Source organism: Chaetodon auriga, chromosome 23, assembly GCF_051107435.1.
Source record: "Chaetodon auriga isolate fChaAug3 chromosome 23, fChaAug3.hap1, whole genome shotgun sequence".
NCBI classification, from domain to species: Eukaryota; Metazoa; Chordata; class Actinopteri; order Chaetodontiformes; family Chaetodontidae; genus Chaetodon; species Chaetodon auriga.
Genome location: NC_135096.1, coordinates 8,676,884 through 8,698,838, shown reverse-complemented (window position 1 = coordinate 8,698,838; position 21,955 = coordinate 8,676,884). Strand labels below are relative to the sequence as shown.

The window sequence follows — 21,955 nt, the reverse complement described above, 5'->3', positions numbered from 1 at the left end:
GTATTTGTTTGTATTTCAGTCTAATAATGTTATTCTTGCAAGGAGCACACTGCCTTCAGAAGATGAACCTGGAAATATAATAATAATATAATAAATAATAGAAAAGTGGCATCATGCTGCACAACAGAGTGCACGAACATCATAGAGCTAGAAACGTTTTCCTTTCAGTGTTACTCATCTGGGAGCGACTCTTCTGGACAGCCTGCAGGAGATGGACAAAGAAGGTGACGTTAACATGATCTAATTCAGTGGCAGGACGGTGACTGAAGGAGCCAATGTGTGGTTCTGTTCTGTTCAACTGTAAAAATACTCAAAGTACACAAGTAATTCAGTCCTGAGTGAGCAGATCAAGACTTAAAAAACTATAATCGGGAAATAAAAGCGCTTTAGACTGTCAAACAGTCATATTGTCTAAGAATATCAACCCAGTATATATTCATTATATTACATGCTGTCAAGATGAAACATGTTCCCTGGTACACCCTTGAACTTCACCGTATGAAATCCTGTAAAAACGACAGCTGGAAAGACTTTACAAGCACCTACGCCGACTTCCTCCAAGAATGCAAAGACGCCCCCTGATTAACCCAAAGCATGGTGTTTTCAGTGTTACTGATCTTACCGTTGGCCCGTTTTGGAAGGAGGACAGCATCGACACGTGCAGGTGTGATGGATGGTGGGTTTGCCCAGTGAAAAGCGTGCGATTGAAAACAAAGTCCTCATAATAGAGAAGCATACTTGTGTATCTCTGTCGTACTGTACTGTTCACTCACATTGCCCCCACGTGCCCCAGTACATTTGTCCACATGCAGCAACACCTAAAGGTCAATCGCAGAAACTACAGAAAACTACATTCCTATGTCAACTGAACAGCTTTTTCTTCTTTCATGTCACTTGGACACTTTTCTGATATAACACATATTCTGATGCTCTAATGCTTATTTTGTTCCTGGCCCAACAAGACAACTGTAATCCTATTGCATTAGTAAGTTACCAAAAACAAGATCCCCGCTGACAACACATTAGCGTCATATTATAAAAATGAGTTCAAAAACTAACTTCTACCGTACAAGCTTGTAAAGCATCGGTAAGATGCATTCATTCTGCTTTAGCACAATAACACCACTTGTGACTTGAACGTGTCAGTCAACTCTTGAACAACAGTCGTGCATAAACCACGAGTGAAATGGAAAATTCGTGCTGTTCCAACACTCACCTGTGTGTGTTCGTGAATGAGTATAGCAGGCTATAGACAGAGCCCAGCTCTGGACAGCGGTCCGAAACGTCTCCTCTGCTCTTAGCCTGAATGTCCTGCTAAAGTGAGTTCACCAAAAAAATCACCTCCACCAGTGAAGAAAATAATGTTAGCACTGAAAATAATGTAGCACTGAGTCATTTTAAATATGTTTTATTTATTTACATAACACAGTCTTGCCTAAACAATGACACGTGGACATCATTTCTCTTCACATCGCAGTGGCACAAGGTCAGTGGGCTTGGTACAAAAATGGCTCACAGACATGAAATAACACTATGGACAGGTCCAAACACGTCATCTCATTTAATCGTGCAGACATAATCAGACAGCAGCTGCCACCGGTCAGCGCTTGATTGTTCACGAGGGAGTGCAGAGAGTGCAGATCGACACTCTGCTGCCGCTCTCCTCAGCCACCCTCTCGGTCTTCAGGTCACACAGGCCACATTTACAAAACAAATACCGTGTACAGTGTTGCTGTTTTGGTGATGCACAGTTGACAGTCTTGATGTGGGCGTCCATGTTTTCCACAGGGTCACAAGATTTCTGACCTTGCTATTAGTTATGACGAATAATTCGACGCTAGGAATTAGCATTGGGACTTCATGCTGATAATGATTGGTTAATTTGTAACTGTACATTAGTGCTGTTCATGTCCAACACCGAGCCTGTTGTGCTACTTTTGACCTTTGCCCCATTACATGATTCAGAAAATGATGCACCTTTGTCTTGCTCACATCTCTTGTGACTTCATTCACTCATCCAATTAAAGCAAAAAGTTGTAATTTGTCCAAATTTAGTGGGGTGGTTTATTTGGTCCAGTTGAAAGTAGGAATAGACTGTCCTTATTCCTTTTTTTGGTGTTAAGTCAAAATGTGAATTGCAATTGAAAGATGAATTGCCTGGACGATTACTGTGCAGCGTGATAGCAGCATTCGATAGATGATATTGTCACTGTAAAATACAGAAACAGACAAAGGACCACGGTACTTTTGAGAGAGTCTCTTCTTTTGGCAGGCTCAATCCCCCCCGGGGAAAAAAAAAAAAAAAAAAACCCACCTCAGGGCTAAATGTGCTCATTTCTTCTTCTTCTCCTGTGTGCTGGTGAACCACTGGTCCAGAAGCTTCTTGCTATAGTAGATCTGCCAGGCGTGCACCTGCACAGCGATGACGATCACCAGGTACATGACAGACACGGCGGAGAAGCCGAAGATGAAGCGGTAGGCTTTGCCGTGCCGGTAGAGCTGCTGCGCCACGGGGAACATCTCCATGCAGCCGTAGATCAGCGGGGCCACGGAGAAGAGCCCGGCGCTGATCATGGAGATGACCAGGTAGCTGATGTTGTTGCGGGGCAACGCCAAAAAGCAGAAGACTGTGGGGATGATGCTCAGGAGGTAGGGGTACTCCCACTGGTATGGAGAGGCTACTACCTTGTGGGACACCAGGCTCAGCTGGCTCACTGTCACCTGAGACATCAGAGACAACACACAGTCAAAACGAACTCACCTGTCAAAAACTATTGAAGGAAGGTTTGTGTCAGGTTTGTGTCATTGCATTACCTGAGCTGCCATCAGCACCCAGATCAGCAGGTGGACAATGATAAGTTTACGGATTTCAGACTTCAAGGCAACGCTGCGTCAGACAGATAGGTGTGGTCACACGCAAAACAAGTTCGGGGTTAATTGAATGTGATGATGCATTGATTTGAAACATTCAATGAAAAAATGGCACCTGAACAGATGTTTAAGTAAAACCTAATTTTACCTCACATTATCATGACATACAGCTCACTGACAGATGTTTGGCCCGATAATGGACACGCAGGTTTCAAAGTCTATGATGGGTAAGTTTAACTACGTCTGTGTATAAATAGTCAATAAGTTCCTTAGCTCTTGACGTGATGGTACAAAAAGTTATCCAGAGATTTGAAAATGAAAAATCACCATATTTTGTTTCTAAATAATAATGAATGAAGTCCTTAAGTCACACAAGCAATTCACTGCCCCTTACCTGAATCAATCATGCATCATAGCCGCACTGTTGCGAGGCAGAGTGTATTACAAATTGATAAAATTACTTGAATATATCTGGCTGTTGAACTGTAAACACTGTGGGTGAAGAGGCTAAATGTACAAGAAACTTCTTACATTAAGACAATATTTTTTACATCACAGGTTTTCTGATGTTTTCCTTCTTACAGAAGATACTCAATTACATTAATGTTAAAAGAACCGACCTCATCTGGTAGTGTGAAGCAACGCGCTCCCGGTGCTCAAAGTCACTGCCGTCTGTACCTGCTGCTCTCGGACCTGCTCGAGAAGCCATTGTGGACGCCTGAAAGCAAGACACAAGTTAATGTCATAACATCACACAGTCTCGTGTGCAGTTTTCACACATGAAAATACTCCTGTATGAAGAAAAGTCCTGCATTGTTACTTTAGTAAACGGAGAAATGACCCATGTCACCACTACAAGTACATTATATGTTTAGATTGTTACCTCTGTATTACTGCATTTTAAGTCGTAGCAGATTATATTTAAGAAGCTGTTACGTTTTGTGCCCAGCTATCTCCATTTGCAATTTAGTGGAGTCAAAGAAGAAAGTGGCATGTACAGAAAAGTCTCCTAACACAGTACAAGCACCTCAAATTGGTACTTCAGTGACTGTGGTCCAGCTTCACACCTGCAACTTCCATTCACTGATTATTAACGAGCGTTGCTACGTTAGCATGGGTCGCGTTTAGCACATGCCTGGATAATAATTACACTTACCAGGTCTACTCGGTGAGCCCGTTAGTCCAAACGCAGTCGCAAAAGCTTCATTTCATTTCGTGTGCCATCGTTCACTTTGTCATGTTAACATATGTGGTTTAAGGACGACACAAGGCAGCTGAGAGCTGAGCTAACAAGCTAATGCTAGCTGAATGCTAGCAACTACAGACTGTAGCTACTGTAGTTACTGTAGCTTGAGAAAAATGAGAAGCAACGTCGCCAAACTGTCAGATAACTACTTAAACCATTTAAGAGATTAATGATAGCACTTACTTTTTATTTGCTGTTCCTGAGAGGCATTAACCACGACGGTTGACACGAGTACTCCTGCTCACTGAGGAAAAGAGACAGGAAGTAACTGATGACAGATCAAACGATGATTGGTCAGACTCGCACTCACTCACTCACTCACTCACGCACGCACGCACGCACACACACACACACACACACGGTGAATTTCATGTTGAAAGATTCTTCTCACCTGATCAGATGCAAATATTATATTACAGGTGGGTCAGTGATCATCCAAAGCGGTTCCAAAAATGCATCAAAACATTCGTAATAATAATAATAATAATAATACGTAATTTCTGAAAGTATAATGTCGATAGAGTTGAAAATTGTCATGCTAATGAAAATCAAGTCAAGGTAATTATTTCTATTTCTTTATTAAACCGTTATCTATCCAATCAAAGCAACAAAGATAAAAAAACAAATTCACATACTTTAGGCACAGATTCCCATTTAATGCTGTGCAGCATTGTCTAAAGAGAAAAAAAAAAACAGTAAGCGACAAAAACAAAATTGCACATCCACAGTTTGAAGAAATAAAGCACAAAATGAAAGAAACTGACACGTGGTGGTGTGAATGGGTATGAACATTTTTTAGAATATTGGTAAATATTTGCGTACGTTGTGTTCTGAATTTTAGAATGAATTCCACCATTGACTGTCGACACATACAAATCAACAAAATCCCAAGTAATCAGTAGTCAAACAAATAAATTACAGAGAATACTGACAAAAACCTTTCAACGAATTCATATTTGTTACAAAACAAAATAAGACAACTCATGACAGCCAAGAGTCAAAAGATCATTTGACTGCCAAATTGGTATTTTTTATGCTCTGTTCTGGAGTGGGATAGCAAATTGGGCTTTAAAAAGTCACCCAAATATCTAATATCCAAATGTTAGATTTGGTTGCATAAAAAAAGCTGCATTTTCAAAATAATGTAACAAGACTAACAATAACTTAATAACTGTATGATGACCCCAAATACATAAACCTGCATTCTAGGATGAAACTAATGTTTTCTTATGTGCCCAGTATACAGTATATGTCAAGCTAAAGTGAATACAGTTTGGCAACATGTTGTTCCAGGTACTATTCCAACCGTGTCATGATATATTGTATGTGGATGGATATAAGAATAAATGTAATAAATGTAAACATACAAGAATTATGATGGCTGAGATAATTGGTTGTATATTGTTTTACCTCTGCTCTCCACAACCCAGAACATTCACAATAAACTTTATGTCGTAGTCAATGACTGAGACTCCATCGATTTATGAAATGCAACATGTAACGCAAAGAATAATTCGATAAAGTGTTAAAAAAAAGATCGTTTCTTCACGACTCATTGTAAACCATTTAAATTGACCTACATTGTTCCGATAGTTTTACCGTAGACACAATATGTCGTTGCTGTTACTTTGTTTAGACGCATTTCTTACATTGGGTACAATAAGTATCCAGAAAATGTTGAGTGAACATACTGACCGGCGTAAAGTCCTGCGGCCTGGTCAGATGGCAGCTGTATGTGCACGGTGTCTCCTTGTCGTAACGGGAGTACAGCGCTCCCCGATGCCTGATCTAGCAAGCCCTTTTTGTATTCGTCGTACGTGTACATGACTGGCTCATTGTTCTTCATCAGTGCCACCCACACATTACCTCCTTTGCAGTGGACATGGTAAGCAAAGTAGTAGATCCCTGGTATGCTACAGGTGAAAATGCCATTTTGGGGATTATAGTTCTGATTGCCATTGTGCAGGAGTTTGTCAAAGATCACAGGAGAACCAACGGGAGGGAATGGATTTGTGAGCTTAGCAGTGAATGCAGGCGCTTCCAGCCCGCTTCCGCTAATGTCGCCTCCGTTCTTCTTGTAACCTTGTTTTTGGCCATTGTATGGGCCGCTCACTGGGAGGATCTGTCCGAGGTCAGGAGATGGAGCGGGCAGTCCTGGAGGACCAGGGGGTCCAGGTGGTCCCGGTTGCCCTGGAAGCCCAGCAGGGCCACTTGGGCCAGGGTTACCTTGAGGACCAATATGACCGGGGAGTCCTCGCTTTCCCTCACCGGGATACCCAGGTTTACCAGGCAGGCCCGTTTCGCCTTTTGGCCCTGGCAGCCCGGGAGGTCCGATCGGTCCCCCGGGTCCCGTGAGTCCTGGAATACCCTGTGGACCCTGGTGGCCTTTCTCTCCAGGTTGTCCAACCTCTCCTCTTTGTCCAGGTAGTCCTCCGACACCAGGGGCACCGGGTGAACCCCTAAAACCAGGTTCTCCTTTGGGGCCAGTGGGCCCTTGAAAACCTCTTGGTCCTGGTAGTCCACTTGCTCCCGATAAACCCGGCTGTCCTGGAAGACCCGGAGGCCCTACTTCACCTTTCGTTCCTGGATATCCTTTTGTTCCCCCGACACCGTCCTCTCCCTTTTGCCCTGGGAAGCCAAGACTACCGGGAGGCCCTATTGGACCTGGTGGGCCAGGCATACCGCTAGGACCAGTGGGACCAATGACCCCAGGAAGACCTCCGTGACCTTTATCGCCTTTTAGGCCCGGAGGTCCAGGGAGGCCAGCATGTCCCTTGTGTCCCTTAGGTCCTGGAAATCCTGGTTTACCATAGCCTGGCAACCCTGGACCCCCTGGTAAACCAGGAGGACCTGGTTCCCCTTTCCCTCCAGAGAGCCCCGGTTGCCCCCTCAAACCATCTTTTCCTGGTTTCCCAATTCCTGGCAGGCCAGGTGGTCCTGGGTGACCTCTTTCACCAGGTGGCCCTGCCAGCCCTGGCTCCCCTGAAGGACCAGGCTTTCCTGGTATCCCTGGCTGTCCAGGGAGACCATTCAGGCCAGGTTTACTTACACCAGGGAGGCCCACCTGTCCAGGTAGACCTGGTGGTCCGCTATGTCCTTTTAAACCTGGTAAACCAGGTATACCAATTCCTTTCTCTCCCTTGGGACCTGCAGGACCAGGAACACCACGTAGACCTTTTTGGCCAGGCTCCCCTGAAGGACCTGTCTGTCCGGGCAGCCCCTGACCTCCTGGTTTTGAAATCCCAGGGAGTCCAGGGGGACCTGGGAGCCCTGGAGGCCCAGAAAGTCCAGTTGGTCCCTCACCACCACTAGGACCAAAGTCACCTTTTGGTCCTGGTAAGCCGGGTCCTCCGGGTTTTCCTGGTAATCCTGGCATGCCTGGTTTTCCAATTCCTGGGTAGCCCTGAGGACCAGCAGGCCCTGGCTTTCCTGGCAACCCTGGCAATCCCTGGCCTGGTAGCCCAGGTGGCCCTTGTGGTCCTGGTGGTCCTGACGGTCCCGGGGGACCCTGAACTCCTTGTGGTCCCTCTCTTAGACCCTCCCCACCAGGACCAGGGGGAAGTGGGCCTTTAGCCCCTCTGGGGAATGTTTGTCCTGTTAAAAACAACGGGAACATTTGGTAATTACAAGTGAATACTGACGAAATCAATCAAAATGCATCAATCGCAAATTGTGGCATGAATTATAAAAATGCTAACTACACCAACAAAGTGTAGCAATACAATCTGCTTTATCCCATCGTGAACGAATAAAAGCAAACAGCAGATTTAAAGGCTTGAAGACAATAAAGAACTTCATAACTTCTTTAACATCCTGCATGCAAAAAACAAAACAGACAATAATGAAAACATAATTAAACTGACATACATCGGTCGACCTTACCTTTGCTATCAGTCAGTGGCCTCTCTTTGCCAATTTGCAAAGGCAGCTGAGGAAGCTCTTTGCCATACTGTGGCAGTAATGGCACTTCTTTGCCATAAGGCAGATGTGGCATCTCGTTCCCCATAAACTGTTGCTGAGGATATCCGTCATTGTACTGTGGCAAGGGCTGGTGCTGTTGAAGCGGCTGTTTATGTCCATAATATGCCCCTCCGTGGGCCAGATGTAATAAACACAGCTGGAACACTGTGATGAGCAGACAGAAAGAATGGAGGGGCACAGCTTCCATTTTCTGCAGTGGAGAGGAACATGAGCAGATATGTAACAGTGTTCGCAGATTGGTCCATTGGCAAATCATCAGCACTCACATTTGATTTAATGCCACAGCAGGTTTTTTGTGTCCTTTCAGAGGTCTTCAGCGTTTAGTCTGCATTTTCCTCTCTGTGTTATGTTTATTCAGTGTTGGTGCATGCGCTCGTTAGCATAGCAGTGTATTTGAAGGGGTATTCCGGGAGACTTCATTGGGTGACCTGTGATTAACACACAGGCTATGCAGTCATTCATTTTACTGCACAGTCTTGCACAACTGGAACATATAGAAACACGAATTGCAATCATAATTAACCGCCTCCTATTTGGCAGAAACAAACTATGTTGTTACTCAATATGCTGATATTTCATTACTCTTGAGGTTGGGTTCTCCGTTCTTGAGTCACAAATCCAGCCAAGGTAGAGTCTCTTTCACTGCCCTGTGCCAGTTTGCTGAATCCATCACCATACACCTTTCAAAACAGTCCGATGTCCGGGCACACAAATTATACTGCAAACTGGATTATGGCCTCCTTGTCTCTTCTGGGGGCTTGAGAATTGTGTTCTTGAAAAATAATCTGTCAGTTGGTGCAGTTTGTGCTCCTGCGCTGTTGATGTGTTCCCTCAGCATGCAGCTGTCAAAAGCTAATACTTTTTGGCACTTTATACAAGCAGCCAAGCCATCCATTTTAACGTGCTAGCCAGTGGCTTGTGACGATCAGTGACGTCCCACCATTTGGCCGGTTGTGAATTTTGGGTTTACAGGTGTCTGATGTCGGTTTTCCCAATGTTCATATTAGTTGATTTAGATGTTTAAAATACTGCACCTTTTCAGTTCTGATTTCTCCAGAAACAGAAAAAAATTCATTGCCTGCACACAATGTATACGTAGTGAAGAGTTTAATAGAAGGTATTAAATGTATTTGTTGGTGAAATGGAAGTTCTCAATGAAAAAAGTCATCACTTTATCTACTGATTCTATCTATTCTATACACCATGGAATAATTCTGCCATCAAAGCAGAGAATGAGCCTTCATGTGAGTCCACGACCAGCAGGCTGTGCTCTTCCATCAAGCGGCTGAGTCAAGAAATGTTTTCAAAAGCCAATGCACCAGGTCTTATGAAACCCACTGTGGTCAAACCAGAAAAGAAACAAAAACCCTCCACTGGCTGACTTTGGGCGATATCCCTCTCCTCCTTCCTTCCCTTTGTTTACACATCTATTCAAACATACTGTGTAAAAGCCTCAGAGTCTCATATCCTTGAAGTGAATTACACAGAGCACATGCCGCTAAAACATATATCGTAATGAAGAGGCCCCACAGGGGACGTGGTCACGTTTGAATATAATCCTTAATCCTTCAAACATGTCTGTGCTAAAGAGATTTGTCGCGTGCTGCCAAGAGCGCAGTGTGAAAATAAATGCTGTTGGGTGAATGTATGTTTTCTTCACCGTGGTATTTGTGTGTCCTCAAATAGTCCCAAAGCGATCAAAGCTTTTGGAGAGCTGAAATGATGGAAATGAGACTTGCTTACATTTCTCTAAGCAATTATGTAAAAACAGCAAGCCAAGTAGCGTCTGGCTGAATGTTCAATATTTTTAGCCTACATTCCTTAACCTGTGTGGTTCATCTGCACAATCAGTCTGATTTTTCTGGGAATTTGGCAGTTTTGATCAAATCATTACGAGTTTAAAGATGATATTTCTTCAGATTCAATATTAAAAATAGCTTCAAACGGAAACGGTACAGTTTGGTTGGTGAATGCAGCATTTCATTGTACTGAGTGCAGTGTGCATTTCACCGGTTTACAGCCGTGACAAATGACAAATTCTCTTACTGTCAGATACGTCCTCTCAACCTGAAGGTCGTCGCTCCCTCTGGCCTGCGCCCCCTTCGTCTGCTTGCTCCTCGACTTCCCTTCACTCTACGCAGCTTTTCTGGGTTTTTTCCAAGGCATGAGTGGGACGGTGGCCATGCACGGGATCCAGCCAGGTGTTAGCTGCAGTCCTGCTGGGCCCTGCGAAAATATGAATGTCAGGTTCAATGAATGTCAGGTGGTGACCTTTCGCAGAAGCCTGGGGTTTGTAACACTCAGCTGCCATCTCCACCTGGTAGACATATTTTGGCCTTGATACAGTTATGCTGAGACACACCTTTACTGCAGGAATGTAGGGCCAGGGGTATTAAAAACAAATAGAACAGAACAGAAAATGATGATAGATGATGATAACTATCATACAATAAGTATATGCCTAAAAATAAAATGAAAAATAGATGAAAGTGAGAATGGAAATGTACAAATAAATATTGAAAATAAACAGAAAGGAGGAGAATATATGAGGTCACATATTAGTCATAATTACGGTCACAACACTTCAGTATCACACATCATAGCGAGTGTATATTCAGTGTATGCATTCCCAAAAATGACGTAAAGAATGATAAAGATTCTCACTGAATAATCATTTGGAATCTCCTGTCTCTTGGTCGTCACGTAAAAGACGCTCTACGCCACGTATAGATCCAGCACCATGGACAGAGCCTGCGGACACTGTGCCGCTGTCGCTGACCTCTGATCTGGTTCACTGTTCATCAACTTCATGACCACAGCAGCACAACATTAAACAATAATGCTATTGTTAAAGCAGTAGTCCCATACATTTTGGTTTAATGTAAATTCCCCCTATTATTTCTCTCTGCTTTTTACATTTTAATATTACAATTCAAAGTTTTGGAATATTTTCTTTTCTCCATATATGTATCTCTCTATACATTCTCCTTATACATGCATCTTCTCACAAGGTGCACTGTTGATTGCTTAATTTATCCTTTAAAAGAGCTCACTGATGCCACTCATGCATTCATGCCGTGATGAAGGCTTCAAGCAAAATAAAGCTTGATATAAAATTCATTGAAATGATAAAGACATGACATGATTCTTTCGCTTTTTGCCTGAAGTGCTGCCATCTTTGCAAAACTAAAGTAGCCAGCTGTAAAAGGGCCAAAAGGTCTGGCGGGAATTAGCGAAAGGATAAAAAGTTGTGAAATAAAAGGGTGTTTTTAATAAGGGTGTTTCTAATGAATGTTTTCTGGAGAAAATGGGACAATGAAAAGTTAGAATTTGAAAGCTTAATCGAAAACAGCTTGACGGTTTACTAAAACTTTGTCGTCCAAGTGTTTCAATGCCACATACAAACTGAATTGTTTCTTTATGTTTCCCTGAACCCCAGCGCTGGAGCAAACTTGTTAAACATCTTTTTCAGATAAAAAACCAGCAAGGGATTGATCATCAACTATTGATCTTCTCAATTGAACATGAGTTCACACATGGGCGATGCTGAACTGATCATGGCTGAAGTCAAAACCGGTGTATCCTATTCTCTGCAGACAAAAAGGGAACATATGCTTGGCGAGGAAACGAAACAACCTCCATAAAACAATAAGTCAGCAAAACACAAAACGGACAGACCGCTGCTTTGAAACACGTGTTCCCTCAACCCTCCAAGGATGCATCAGGCTTCATGGCTTAGAGAGACACAGCAGACAAAAACACATCCTCCTCCATTTACTGGGTGAGCTGCATGAGTAACAGAGCTCACTTAGGAAGTTGGCAGAGCTTCATCTGTCTCATGTCTTAGAGACACATGGGGAAGGGTTAAGGACAGCATTAACCACTGGGTCTGCAGGAGAGGGAGGTCTGTTTCTCTTTTGCTGCGTGAGACAATGTTTCATGTTTTGACTTTCAGTTGAATAACTCATTCAGATATAGACGATGGCATGCACACAGGTTATCTATCACATTGGATGGAAATAGTGTTGCATGCACAAAGATGCAGTGCCATGCATATTTAATATGTATGATTATTAACTCAGTTTTCAATCATTTAGCTGAAAGGTTGCCATCTGGGCATGGCTGTCTGTTTTTGATCGTCAAATGTTACATATGTCGGTTATTTGCCAGGAAATCAGTTAATTAATTTAACCTGAAATGTTCTGTCATGCTATGTATTTTGCATTGTTCTACTAAAAGCAATAAAAGATTTGGCCTTCACTGTCTGTCATTGTAGCTCTGTAACCTCATCTTCAGATGCTTTCTTGCACTGCATATTGTCGAGCATTTTGGGTGAAGATTTTTGCACGTGGAACCTTGTGAAAATAAAAGGGAATATTAAAGTAATACAAGTACCACAAACTGTCTAAACTTGTCTAAAATTCATACTTGTCTTATTGCTTCCTGCTGCCAATGGAGAATCTCAGCTTGGCCACGATATCAAACGCACAAACATGGTGTTTGTTCTTGGTTAACAGCGGTTGAAACAACTGGATCAATTTCACGGTATTTGAACGTTTAAATTTCCATTGGAACGTTATGCTTCTTAGATGTGAAAGCAAATATGCTGTTTATGCCAATGCAGCTACCAATTACCTTGAGGGGAGAGGCTTTGATTGCAGAACGAGCATACCATCAGTCATCTTTTGAATTCCACACAGTGAAAACAATCGGAGAGACCGTGTCTGGACCACAGACTGAGACCAGGAAAAGTATTTAATTATCAGGCCATTACACTGTTTGTATGTTTAACATTGGGGGCCCTGAATGTCAAAGGTTTCAACAAATAAAGTCATCCTGTTCCGGTTTGTTTCTGTTTTCCATCACGCAGGCTGTGCTGAAGTCCTCATGCAGATGCTCGTGGTTGGGGGGTTTGATAACGTGCCTGTTTAGGAGATTTAACAGGTCATTTCCGGGAACTGCTTTTTCCAGCTTTTTCTATTAGAACTCATTGATCAGCAAACATGAAAGATTTATTGAGCTATTTAAAGTAAAAGCCAAATGTCATTTCTGATATTTCGTGCTACGGCCAAACTTTCTGACAAAATAACTCTCGGAAGAATTTACAAAGTGCTGAGTTTAGTCTGGGGTATCATCAGGGGACTTATGCATTCACATGGTGCTGGAGACTGACCAGGGATCTGTGTAAGTCATCTGACTAAAGCTGCAAATATAAAGTGACTCTTCTCAGATTGTTTTCTCGAAAAACAACCCGTTTTACATGAATAGAAAGATCAGAATTGGGTCAGTTTTTACAAGACTTTTCCTGACTTATACTTACTGCTACAAACCCTACTGATCAAAACTATCACACTAAACCTTATTAGTCAGCATCGTCAGGTCAGCATGCAGCTCTCCAGAAATAAGCCAAGAGTTACATGAGAAGACTAGCCTGGCTCTGTCTGAAGGTGATGAAATCTGCCTACCAGCACCTCTTTAGACCACTTTAGATCTCATTTGTTTAATCTGTACAAAAACCAAAGTCTACAAAGGACAAGTTGTGGGTTTTGGGGGTGTTCGTTGAACAGGTGCTGTCAATTCCTGGAGTCTTCCTTAGCGACCGGCTGAGACATAATGTATTTGTTTCTTTCATCATCTTATTTGATCTTGAAGTTTCTGTCTGCCGGTTCTGTCACTCCTGTCACTGAGCCTGTTAGCTGATGAGATCCACATTGAACCATCGAGACAAAAGCACCCTAACATGGACTGCAATGTCCTGTAATGGCCCTATTACAGTCTGGGAACTATTAGACAAGACAGCTGAGATTCACGCCATCAGTCATCAATATAGTCGTCAATATACACATATATATATAGCATCATTGAAGCTTGAAAAACCCCAGTCTCTGTTGCACCATGTTACTGAACAAACACAATCTCACTCTACATGTGGCTGAACAATATGTATCTTGACTTGCCATCTTTAAATTCCACCGCGTGCTCCTCACACATCAACAAAGACCAAACAGGATTCAGATGACACATTCGAAGTCTTTCATTTTGTGCACAAACTCCACTTTGAGGAAGACTCCGCAGACACCTCCGCCCTCCTCGCCTGATGACAATCCCATGCAACAAAGACCGCCTGCCCCAGAACGGATGCTGGTTCCTCTGAAGCTCATTGCCAACGCTTGCAACCACAGCCGAGTCCGCTTGGTGATGAGCCACAAGTCTGTTATCACCTCCAGCTTGGCTTTGGAAGTAATCAAATTTCCATTTCTCCTCTGTGTTCCACTGCTGACCAATTCCAGATGGGGACTCTCCCGCTCGATAAACAAACGATGAGGAAGAGAGGCATGTCATTGCTTAGGGATACGGGTGCCAGTCTTAATTGCTTGTGGTCAGGCCTGGCTTTGGTGTCTGAAGCAGATTGCAGAGGGTCTTTCTTTCACAAGGAGAGCACTGCAGGAACAACTGTCATCACATCTGAATGAGGACACCTTGGAGCAAGCGGCAATGACTTGCGCTCCTATGTAGACAAATTGTGCGTGTGTGTTATTCCACATTAACCGTTTTTGCCATGTTTTTATGACCAAAGTGTTTTAGCATTTCACATTCAAGGTATTCCTCAAAAATCCTGTTTCCAATTTAAAAATGTTTATTTAGGTTTCTGGATCATCTCCTCAGTTTTCCATAGTGGGTCAAAAATGACCTGCGCATGACCACACAACCAGTTTATCTATATGACTTAAATCAGCAAATCATACCACTAAATTAACAGCCATTTTTATGTAACATGTACACTGACTACAATTACATGAAAAAGCTAACATTAGCTTACCGGCCAGCATTACTCAAGTACATCAAGATAAGTAAAAAACACAATACTTGAGTAAATGTACTGAGTTAGGTTTCAGCTCCAAACCCTGCTGAGTGAAATTAGCCCATTTTATAGCCGAAGAGGAAATTGTTCTCATGGAAACTTTGATAAAAGGCGCTCTGTTTTCAGTATAAAAGAAAAACTTGTTGAAATGCAACTTCTGCTTTGTATTATAGGCAAATATTGGATTACATTAATTTGGCACATGCTTTTGTTCAGATTGACTTCCTCCCATACACACTGCAGTTTGGGCCAAATAGCTGTGTGACTGAACCACCAACCACAAACCCTACAATTACTGGCCGACCCGCTGCATCACCTGAGCTGCAGCGAACCCAAGAACAATACAGATGTTGTTCTCTTTTACTGTATATGTACTGTACTGGTCTTCTTTATCAACTGTGGCTACAACACTGTACTTTTTCATATTTGGTGACCTTTTCAAAAAATGAGCTCTCTTAACATTTTTAACAGCAGTACCAAAAACCTGTTGTGCCAGCGCAGTGTGAAAAACTTCATACACACACAGGAATGCAACGATCAGCTGACAGAAGGTAGCATGAGTGCCAAGACAACATCTGGGGAATGCACCTGTGTGTGTGTGTGTGACTATTTGCATGGATGTGTGTGTGAGTTGTTGCTGTTATTGCGTAACTTTTATAAGAAAAATACTCCACCTCTGCACTGATTCTCTTGGGCCAACATCTGTCTGATGGAGTTTCTGCATAGACGTGAGTCCAAGAGATGCCTGATAGTTTGAGGTAAAAGAAGTCCATCTAATCAGCAATTTTGATCATTTTTTTCAAGCAAAAAAAGCCCCAAAAAGTCCTGCTTCCAGCTCTTTAAATGTGAAGACTTGGTGCTTTTCTTTAAAGTATATGATACAGAATTAAAAATATTTGGAGTTTGGTTTAGTTGGACAAAAGAAGGAATTTTTAAACCTCATCTTGGGTTGTGGGTAATGATGAAGGGCAATTTGCACAATTTTCTGACCTTTCTTAGACCAAACGATTAGCGAGAGGCCTGCTTATACCCTACATGAACAGTTTAAAATGGTTTAATGTACATGCATTCTTTGGACTTGATGCAAAGTAATCACTTTTATAAACTATTTTGACAGTAAAATTCAGAGAAAGAAGATCACACTGCAAACAAAGCCAGCAGTGAGGCTGCAGGTTCAATAGAGGGCACCAAACTCCATTTTTGAATTGGATTTTCAACCCATCAATACTCCTATCAGTCTGTCTTGTTTACTGGTGTTTTCCACAGACTGGGTGGAGAACTCGATGTGCTTCGATTGGCAAGAAAACAGCAAATTATCCTGACAAAGACTGTGTTTGCTGGCTGATTTAAACACTTTTGCACAATCAGATTTATTTTGTGTGTAATTAATACTGGACATTGGTTTTGTGCATCACGCCTGCCATTTTCCATCTGCAGTGCAACCCGCAGAGCGCATTATTCTCACAAACCACAAGTCATATTTTGAGCACATTCTGGACCTGAAGCTGTTTTTCTTCCCTGCATTCGCTGCCCTTTCTGTCTCCGAGCAGGTGATTTATCCCGCCTCAATCATCAAGGAAAGTTTTCGTCTCCCCCCACAGCTCAGCCTATCTCGATGGGAGGAGAGTATCACTGAGTTTTCTCATAGCAAGTTGAAAAATGAAGCAAAAAGTGCACGTCTGCTCCACCCCATCCAGTTCCTCTCCAACCTATTTTGCTCTTTTTCAGCATTCCTTCACACCTACTCGATCTCTTTGCGGAGCGAAGGCTGGAGTCGTCTTCGGAGGCGTCTACGGCCTTGAACTGGACAAGGGGTCGGACGACCTTCAGGCGGACTGAAAAGCCTCATTTTTCGGATGCTACCACATTTCAAGCCGATGCTCCAAATAACCAAGTGAGCACAAAGGCAAGGAGCATCCGGATGGGTTTCAAATTGGCAGCTGCAGCTGTTTGCTTCCTGCTCCTCTAACCTCTGACACGCACATACGTACATGCACATAATTGCACCTACACCTCCCTTCCACTCATTGACAGATTTTTCCCTCTGCTCCAGCTCTGGGAAGCACAAGTCACCCAGTGTCTGGCCACAATTTTCTGTCAGGCAAAGATGGCGAGGAGAATTATTTTCCTATTAGCTTTGAGTTCTGTCAAAACAGAGTATCCGGTGTCGGTGGACAGCATTAATAGCGACGCAGAACTCAGAAGCACTTCAGGTTTTTACAGTTCACGTGTTAAGAGAGAGGAAAAAATCAATGGGAAACAAGGGCGGAAGAGTGCATTTTTGAATGTGAGAATATTTACTCTGAAGACAGCTTATTTTACATGACATGTTCCACTATCGTCCACAGCAGGAAGGAAACACTTGTGAGGCTTTTCAGACTTTTCCAAGTTTTTGCCTGAACTTCATGCAAGTTTGCTATGTTTTTCTCTTTCTCTTATATTTGCACTGGCTCTCAGAGGGACACTCCACTAGTAAATGATTATTTTTATAGGCAATAACAATGTTTGGCCAATAATCAGATCTGATCACTTATACTATGTTTAAACCACAGACTCCAGTGGGGAATTCTGCCGTTTGCAGCTGCATAAATAGGTTTTGTGTACTGTGTAAGAACACAGCTCACACTGTGCAACAGGCCACACGTTGTCTGTCTTCTTCTGTTTCTGACTCTATCCAACAAACTGCGGTGGAAAGTACAACAGAAGTACAACTCTGAAGTACTTTACGTTTTCCATTTCTACTTGTGACGTTTCAGTGGATGCATTGCACCTTTCAGTTCACTTCATGAATCTGATAGCTTACTTTTTTCAGGAGACGCTTCAGTGGACGTTCAAGTCACATCCATCCTGTACCTCATGATTTAACTGCGTTAGTCTGAAGTCTGTTTCCTTTGCACTTTGTGTATCAGCCAAGAATAAAACCTTTTTTTGTCACTTTTTGTCTTTTTTAAATTTGTTCCCGGTGTTTCCACTTATGCTTCTTTTAAATGTGCAAGTTGTCAGCAGTTCCTACGAAAAGTGATTTCCCCTCTGAACTTCTCACATGGTTTCATTTAAACAAATGTTTGAGGCCCAGAGATATTCTGAATATTCAAAAATATGCAAAAATCTGAGAAAAGTCTCAAAAATGAAGACCACAATCTTCATCTCACCAGCCCTCAGATTTGTATTGTGACCCCTAAACTAGCGGTACATAAAGAAGTTAAAACGAGCTCCACATTGAGCAGCTACAGCAACAAAAGCCTGATGCATTTGATGCTTTTGCATGCATAACTTTTATTTATAATGGAGTATTTTTAAGTGGTTGGATTACTTGTACTTGAATAAAGGAACTGAATACTTCCTCAGATGAATGCTTTTGCAATTTCAACACACAGGAGGTCAAAAATATGGCAAGTGGGCAAGTGAAACCTTCCAGAGGAGTCATAGTGTGTGAAATTTAGAGGGTGAGAGCAGCCTAATATTAAAAAACGACTGGGTGGTAATTGCATGTTGCTTTGAGAGGGCGTTTCTTTGTGTTTATTGCTGACAGCTTCCCTTTGATGATGGTTTCCCCGGAGCTTTTTCTAACTGTAACTCTACGTAATGTACAGACTTCTAGCAAAGGACGTTTTCTGCATTTGCAAACTTTCTACTTTTTTTATGCACATATCAATTTATTGAGATCATAAAATGGCCTGGGATCATTTAGGGCTTGCTGCAACATGCATGCATCGTCTGCCCGGTGACAGTAATGGGATATGACGACAGTCCTGGGGAGCTTAATGTGTTATACAGTCACACTGTAAAATATGCCACTCAGAGAAAAAATATGATCCTCCCTTTCCCTACTGTCCAGATGTTTTTGCAGTGGAGTATTTACGAGGGATCATAAGAAGTACGAGTCTGTCTACTTAGGAGTTTAGATAAGATACTTTGCAATAAATTCAAAGCTGTGATTTCAGAGTGGTATTTTAAAACTAAGCTGTCACTTATTGCACACAAAGAGTAAAACGGATCACGATGCAAGCTGATGTGAGAGATCAATCACTTGCAGAAAGTTGTCTGCCACAACTGCAGCCTGAGAGTCATTTACATTTCATACTGTGAGACATTTCTGAGGCTGCAGTGCTCTGCACGGTAGCAGGGAGTTTCTGGACACATGGCCTCGAATCATTGACGCTGCAGCTGCAGGATCAAGAGACACATTCCCCCTGAGCTACATAAACACTTCCTGTTCAGTAGGTGAGAACTGTTGAAGGAGTCTGAGGGCGAGACAGCGAGAGCAAGTACCGTCAAGAGACATTAACGGAGTAACAAATATGTAAAGTCACAGCCTGCTGACAGAGGCATCTGATTCACTCCCTGCACAGACTTTCCGACAGTCTGGGGATTACAACTTGCAGCTCTGATACGGGTTTGCTTTTGTAGGCTTCACATCCTCAGTCATAGCTTCCCTCTCCCTCTGTGACACAGGAAGTAAGTGCAACCCTAGCACAATAAGTTAACTTATTAAAGCACTTATTAGCTTGCAAGCTAACTGTGCTTTGCTGAGTCTGTTGGCTGTACTCAATGCTGCACGACACAGCTAGGACAGGGTTAGCCAAGCTTAGCATAAAAACTGGAAATAGGGGGAAACAGTTGAACTGGTTCTGTCCAAAGGTAACAAAATCTGTCTACTTGCACCTCTAAAGCTCCTAGTTAACATGCTGTATCTTGCTTCACCTCAAATCATGAGCTTGTGTAAAATGAAGATTTATTGCTCAAGCAAATCTCAAAGGGTCTCGATAAAACAATCTATTGCCTGATCGATATTAGAAAGAACGGTGATGCCCTGCTACTACTACTGTATTCTTTTTGCCTTACAGTGAAGGATTTACAGTATTGACATGCTGTTTCATTAAGCAGACGGCAAGTGCAGTCAATTCCTGACAAGCTGATTGGTTTTGAAGACACATGTCTAACATTTTTCTTTTACTGGACAGCAAGAACTTGGAGTGGTGGAGTCTATCTGGGGCCAAAACTCAGAGTTCACATAAGATCCAGCTACCCTCACGCTCTTGGACACGAAAACACACAAAAAAAACAACACAACTGTGTTCATTCCTGGGCCCAAAAACTGTAAATCTTTAGGGAGCCTCGTGATGATTTGTTGATTGAGCTGAGATTCATAAAATGTACATTTACATAATTATATTCAGTGTAATCCAGATCATAACCCGAGACCCATGGAAATTACGGAAACCCTTAACTCTCTTCTCTCTAAAGCACGCAGTAATAGAAAAACAAAACAACCCCCCAAAAATGCATCTTGTAAAGTCTGGTTGGTCCGGACATGATACCAACACAGACGAACTATTCAGAAACTCTTCAAGACCACTGAAGCACTCACAAATGTGCTGTGACATCGAGACTTTCTCAATTTGAACTTCTTGACCTCTTCACATCTGCACAACTGTGTGTGTTTCCACGGTGCTGCAGCTGAGGTTGAAAAATCCAGAACAACATTTTGCTGATGGCTACAGTCCTTTGACTGCGACAAGGATTATACTACAGAGTTACGGTAATCAGAAACTGTCATCGAGTTAACTGTACAACCTCAACTTTGTGAGGTTACCACATTTCCCCCTAATTAAGAGTTTTCTCTCACACAGAAAGGAAAAACACAGTCACTTTAAAGGGCACTCAAGAGCTGAAAGTTGGAAACGGCTGCAAAAAAGTCGAACAGCGTCTCTCAGTTGCATGAAAACTGACCTTTCTGGGATGTAAAATGTTATCAAGAGGCTTATCGCCTCAGCTCATCGGACAGGCCTGTGAAGCTCATTATCTGGAGGCACATTTCCACATTTCTGCTCGCATCAAAACATACCTGCATGCATGCTCTCGCAGGCAACTTTTGCATGCCTGTAAAAGCAGCTATTATGACCCATTTCCACCCAGATGGAGCAGAAGACAGTCCAACGGTTTCACCTTGTACATGTTGACCGTTGTGATAAATCCATGTTGGGTATGAAGTGTGGATTTCCAGCTGTTTCTTGGCAGGTGCACATGCAGACATGCTGTGATGAAATTATGCTCAGGAGATTGATGGGCACAAAAAATCTGGCCGATTTGGAGCTTCTGGTCACTCTGCATTGGACAGACATTTGTCATTTTGAATTATCACACAGTCAAAGCCCTCTTAAAGCTTGACTCAGAAGAAAAGAAGAACACTCACCTCTGCACGTACAAGATAGGTAGAAAAAAAAAAGTCGCCTGAAAAGATTTCCTGAAGCCCAAACTTTCCATCTCTGACTCATTTCTCAGAGCCTGTGCGCTGCCAGAAAGCCTCTCTCTCAAAATGACTTTAATCCTGCTTCCTCTTATTTATGTGGGATACTTAAAACTACAATGACCTTAACACTGAATCCTTTTCTTCCTCACACACTGAATGAAAAGTGTCTGTATTCTCCCTCTCAGTTGAAGGACATGCAACTAAAATTTCCAAAATGTCAAGGCATTCCATTAACTGGTGCTAAATCCTGTCAAGATGCTGCACCGTGCATTCATTTTAACAAGCTTAAGCCTGAGTTATTCTTCCCAGGTGTCTCTTTTGGGTTTTCTTTGCCTTTGGAAAACTGTCAGACATTATCTGCAGAGACTTCTGTCAGCAGAGCCTTCACAGCAGTGAGCTCTGCAAACTAGGATATCTTATGAAACATTTTGGAAGTCAAGAAAATGAATCTTTTTGTGTGTTTTGCCTCTGTGTCTCCATGTTCTTTGCCTAAAACCTAGAAATTTTCCAAGAATTTAAACAAGACGTGATTTGTCAGGTTTTTTTTTTTTCAAGAGAAAAGCTGAACTGTCCTGAGTGTGTCACTGCAATCGAACAACAACAAAAATCAAACCTTTGGAGCTAATTAGTTATGACTGAACGTTAATGCTGCACCAAGAAAGCTAAACACGGCTGCCGACCAAAACATCAGCGAATCCTGCTGTGCCAGTGGTGACGCATCACTTACCTTTGTGTGTGCTGC

At 42.6% G+C, this 21,955-nt stretch overlaps 2 protein-coding genes across 3 annotated transcripts; both read right to left on the bottom strand.

The window, feature by feature from the left end:
- Positions 1-1,012: 1,012 nt before the first annotated feature.
- On the bottom strand, positions 1,013-4,387 carry LOC143316232 (protein jagunal homolog 1-B). 2 transcript variants are annotated; one of them, XM_076724068.1, is made up of 5 exons: positions 4,301-4,386; positions 3,492-3,589; positions 2,815-2,887; positions 2,315-2,721; positions 1,013-1,341 (listed from the first exon to the last, which is right to left on the bottom strand). In XM_076724068.1, the coding sequence occupies exons 2-4, from the start codon at positions 3,578-3,580 to the stop codon at positions 2,332-2,334; spliced, it is 552 nt and encodes a 183-aa protein (XP_076580183.1). In that variant the 5' UTR covers positions 3,581-3,589; positions 4,301-4,386; the 3' UTR covers positions 1,013-1,341; positions 2,315-2,331. The 2 variants fall into 2 exon arrangements, with proteins under 2 accessions (XP_076580183.1, XP_076580182.1); XM_076724067.1 differs by lacking the exon at positions 1,013-1,341 and having other exon boundaries at positions 1,393-2,721; positions 4,301-4,387.
- Positions 4,388-4,698: 311 nt separating this feature from the next.
- Positions 4,699-10,324, bottom strand: LOC143315954 (uncharacterized). The gene is made up of 3 exons (XM_076723570.1): positions 10,145-10,324; positions 8,000-8,288; positions 4,699-7,711 (listed from the first exon to the last, which is right to left on the bottom strand). Exons 2-3 carry the CDS (start codon positions 8,283-8,285, stop codon positions 5,763-5,765), a joined length of 2,235 nt encoding a protein of 744 aa, XP_076579685.1. The 5' UTR covers positions 8,286-8,288; positions 10,145-10,324; the 3' UTR covers positions 4,699-5,762.
- Between the last annotated feature and the right edge of the window lie 11,631 nt (positions 10,325-21,955).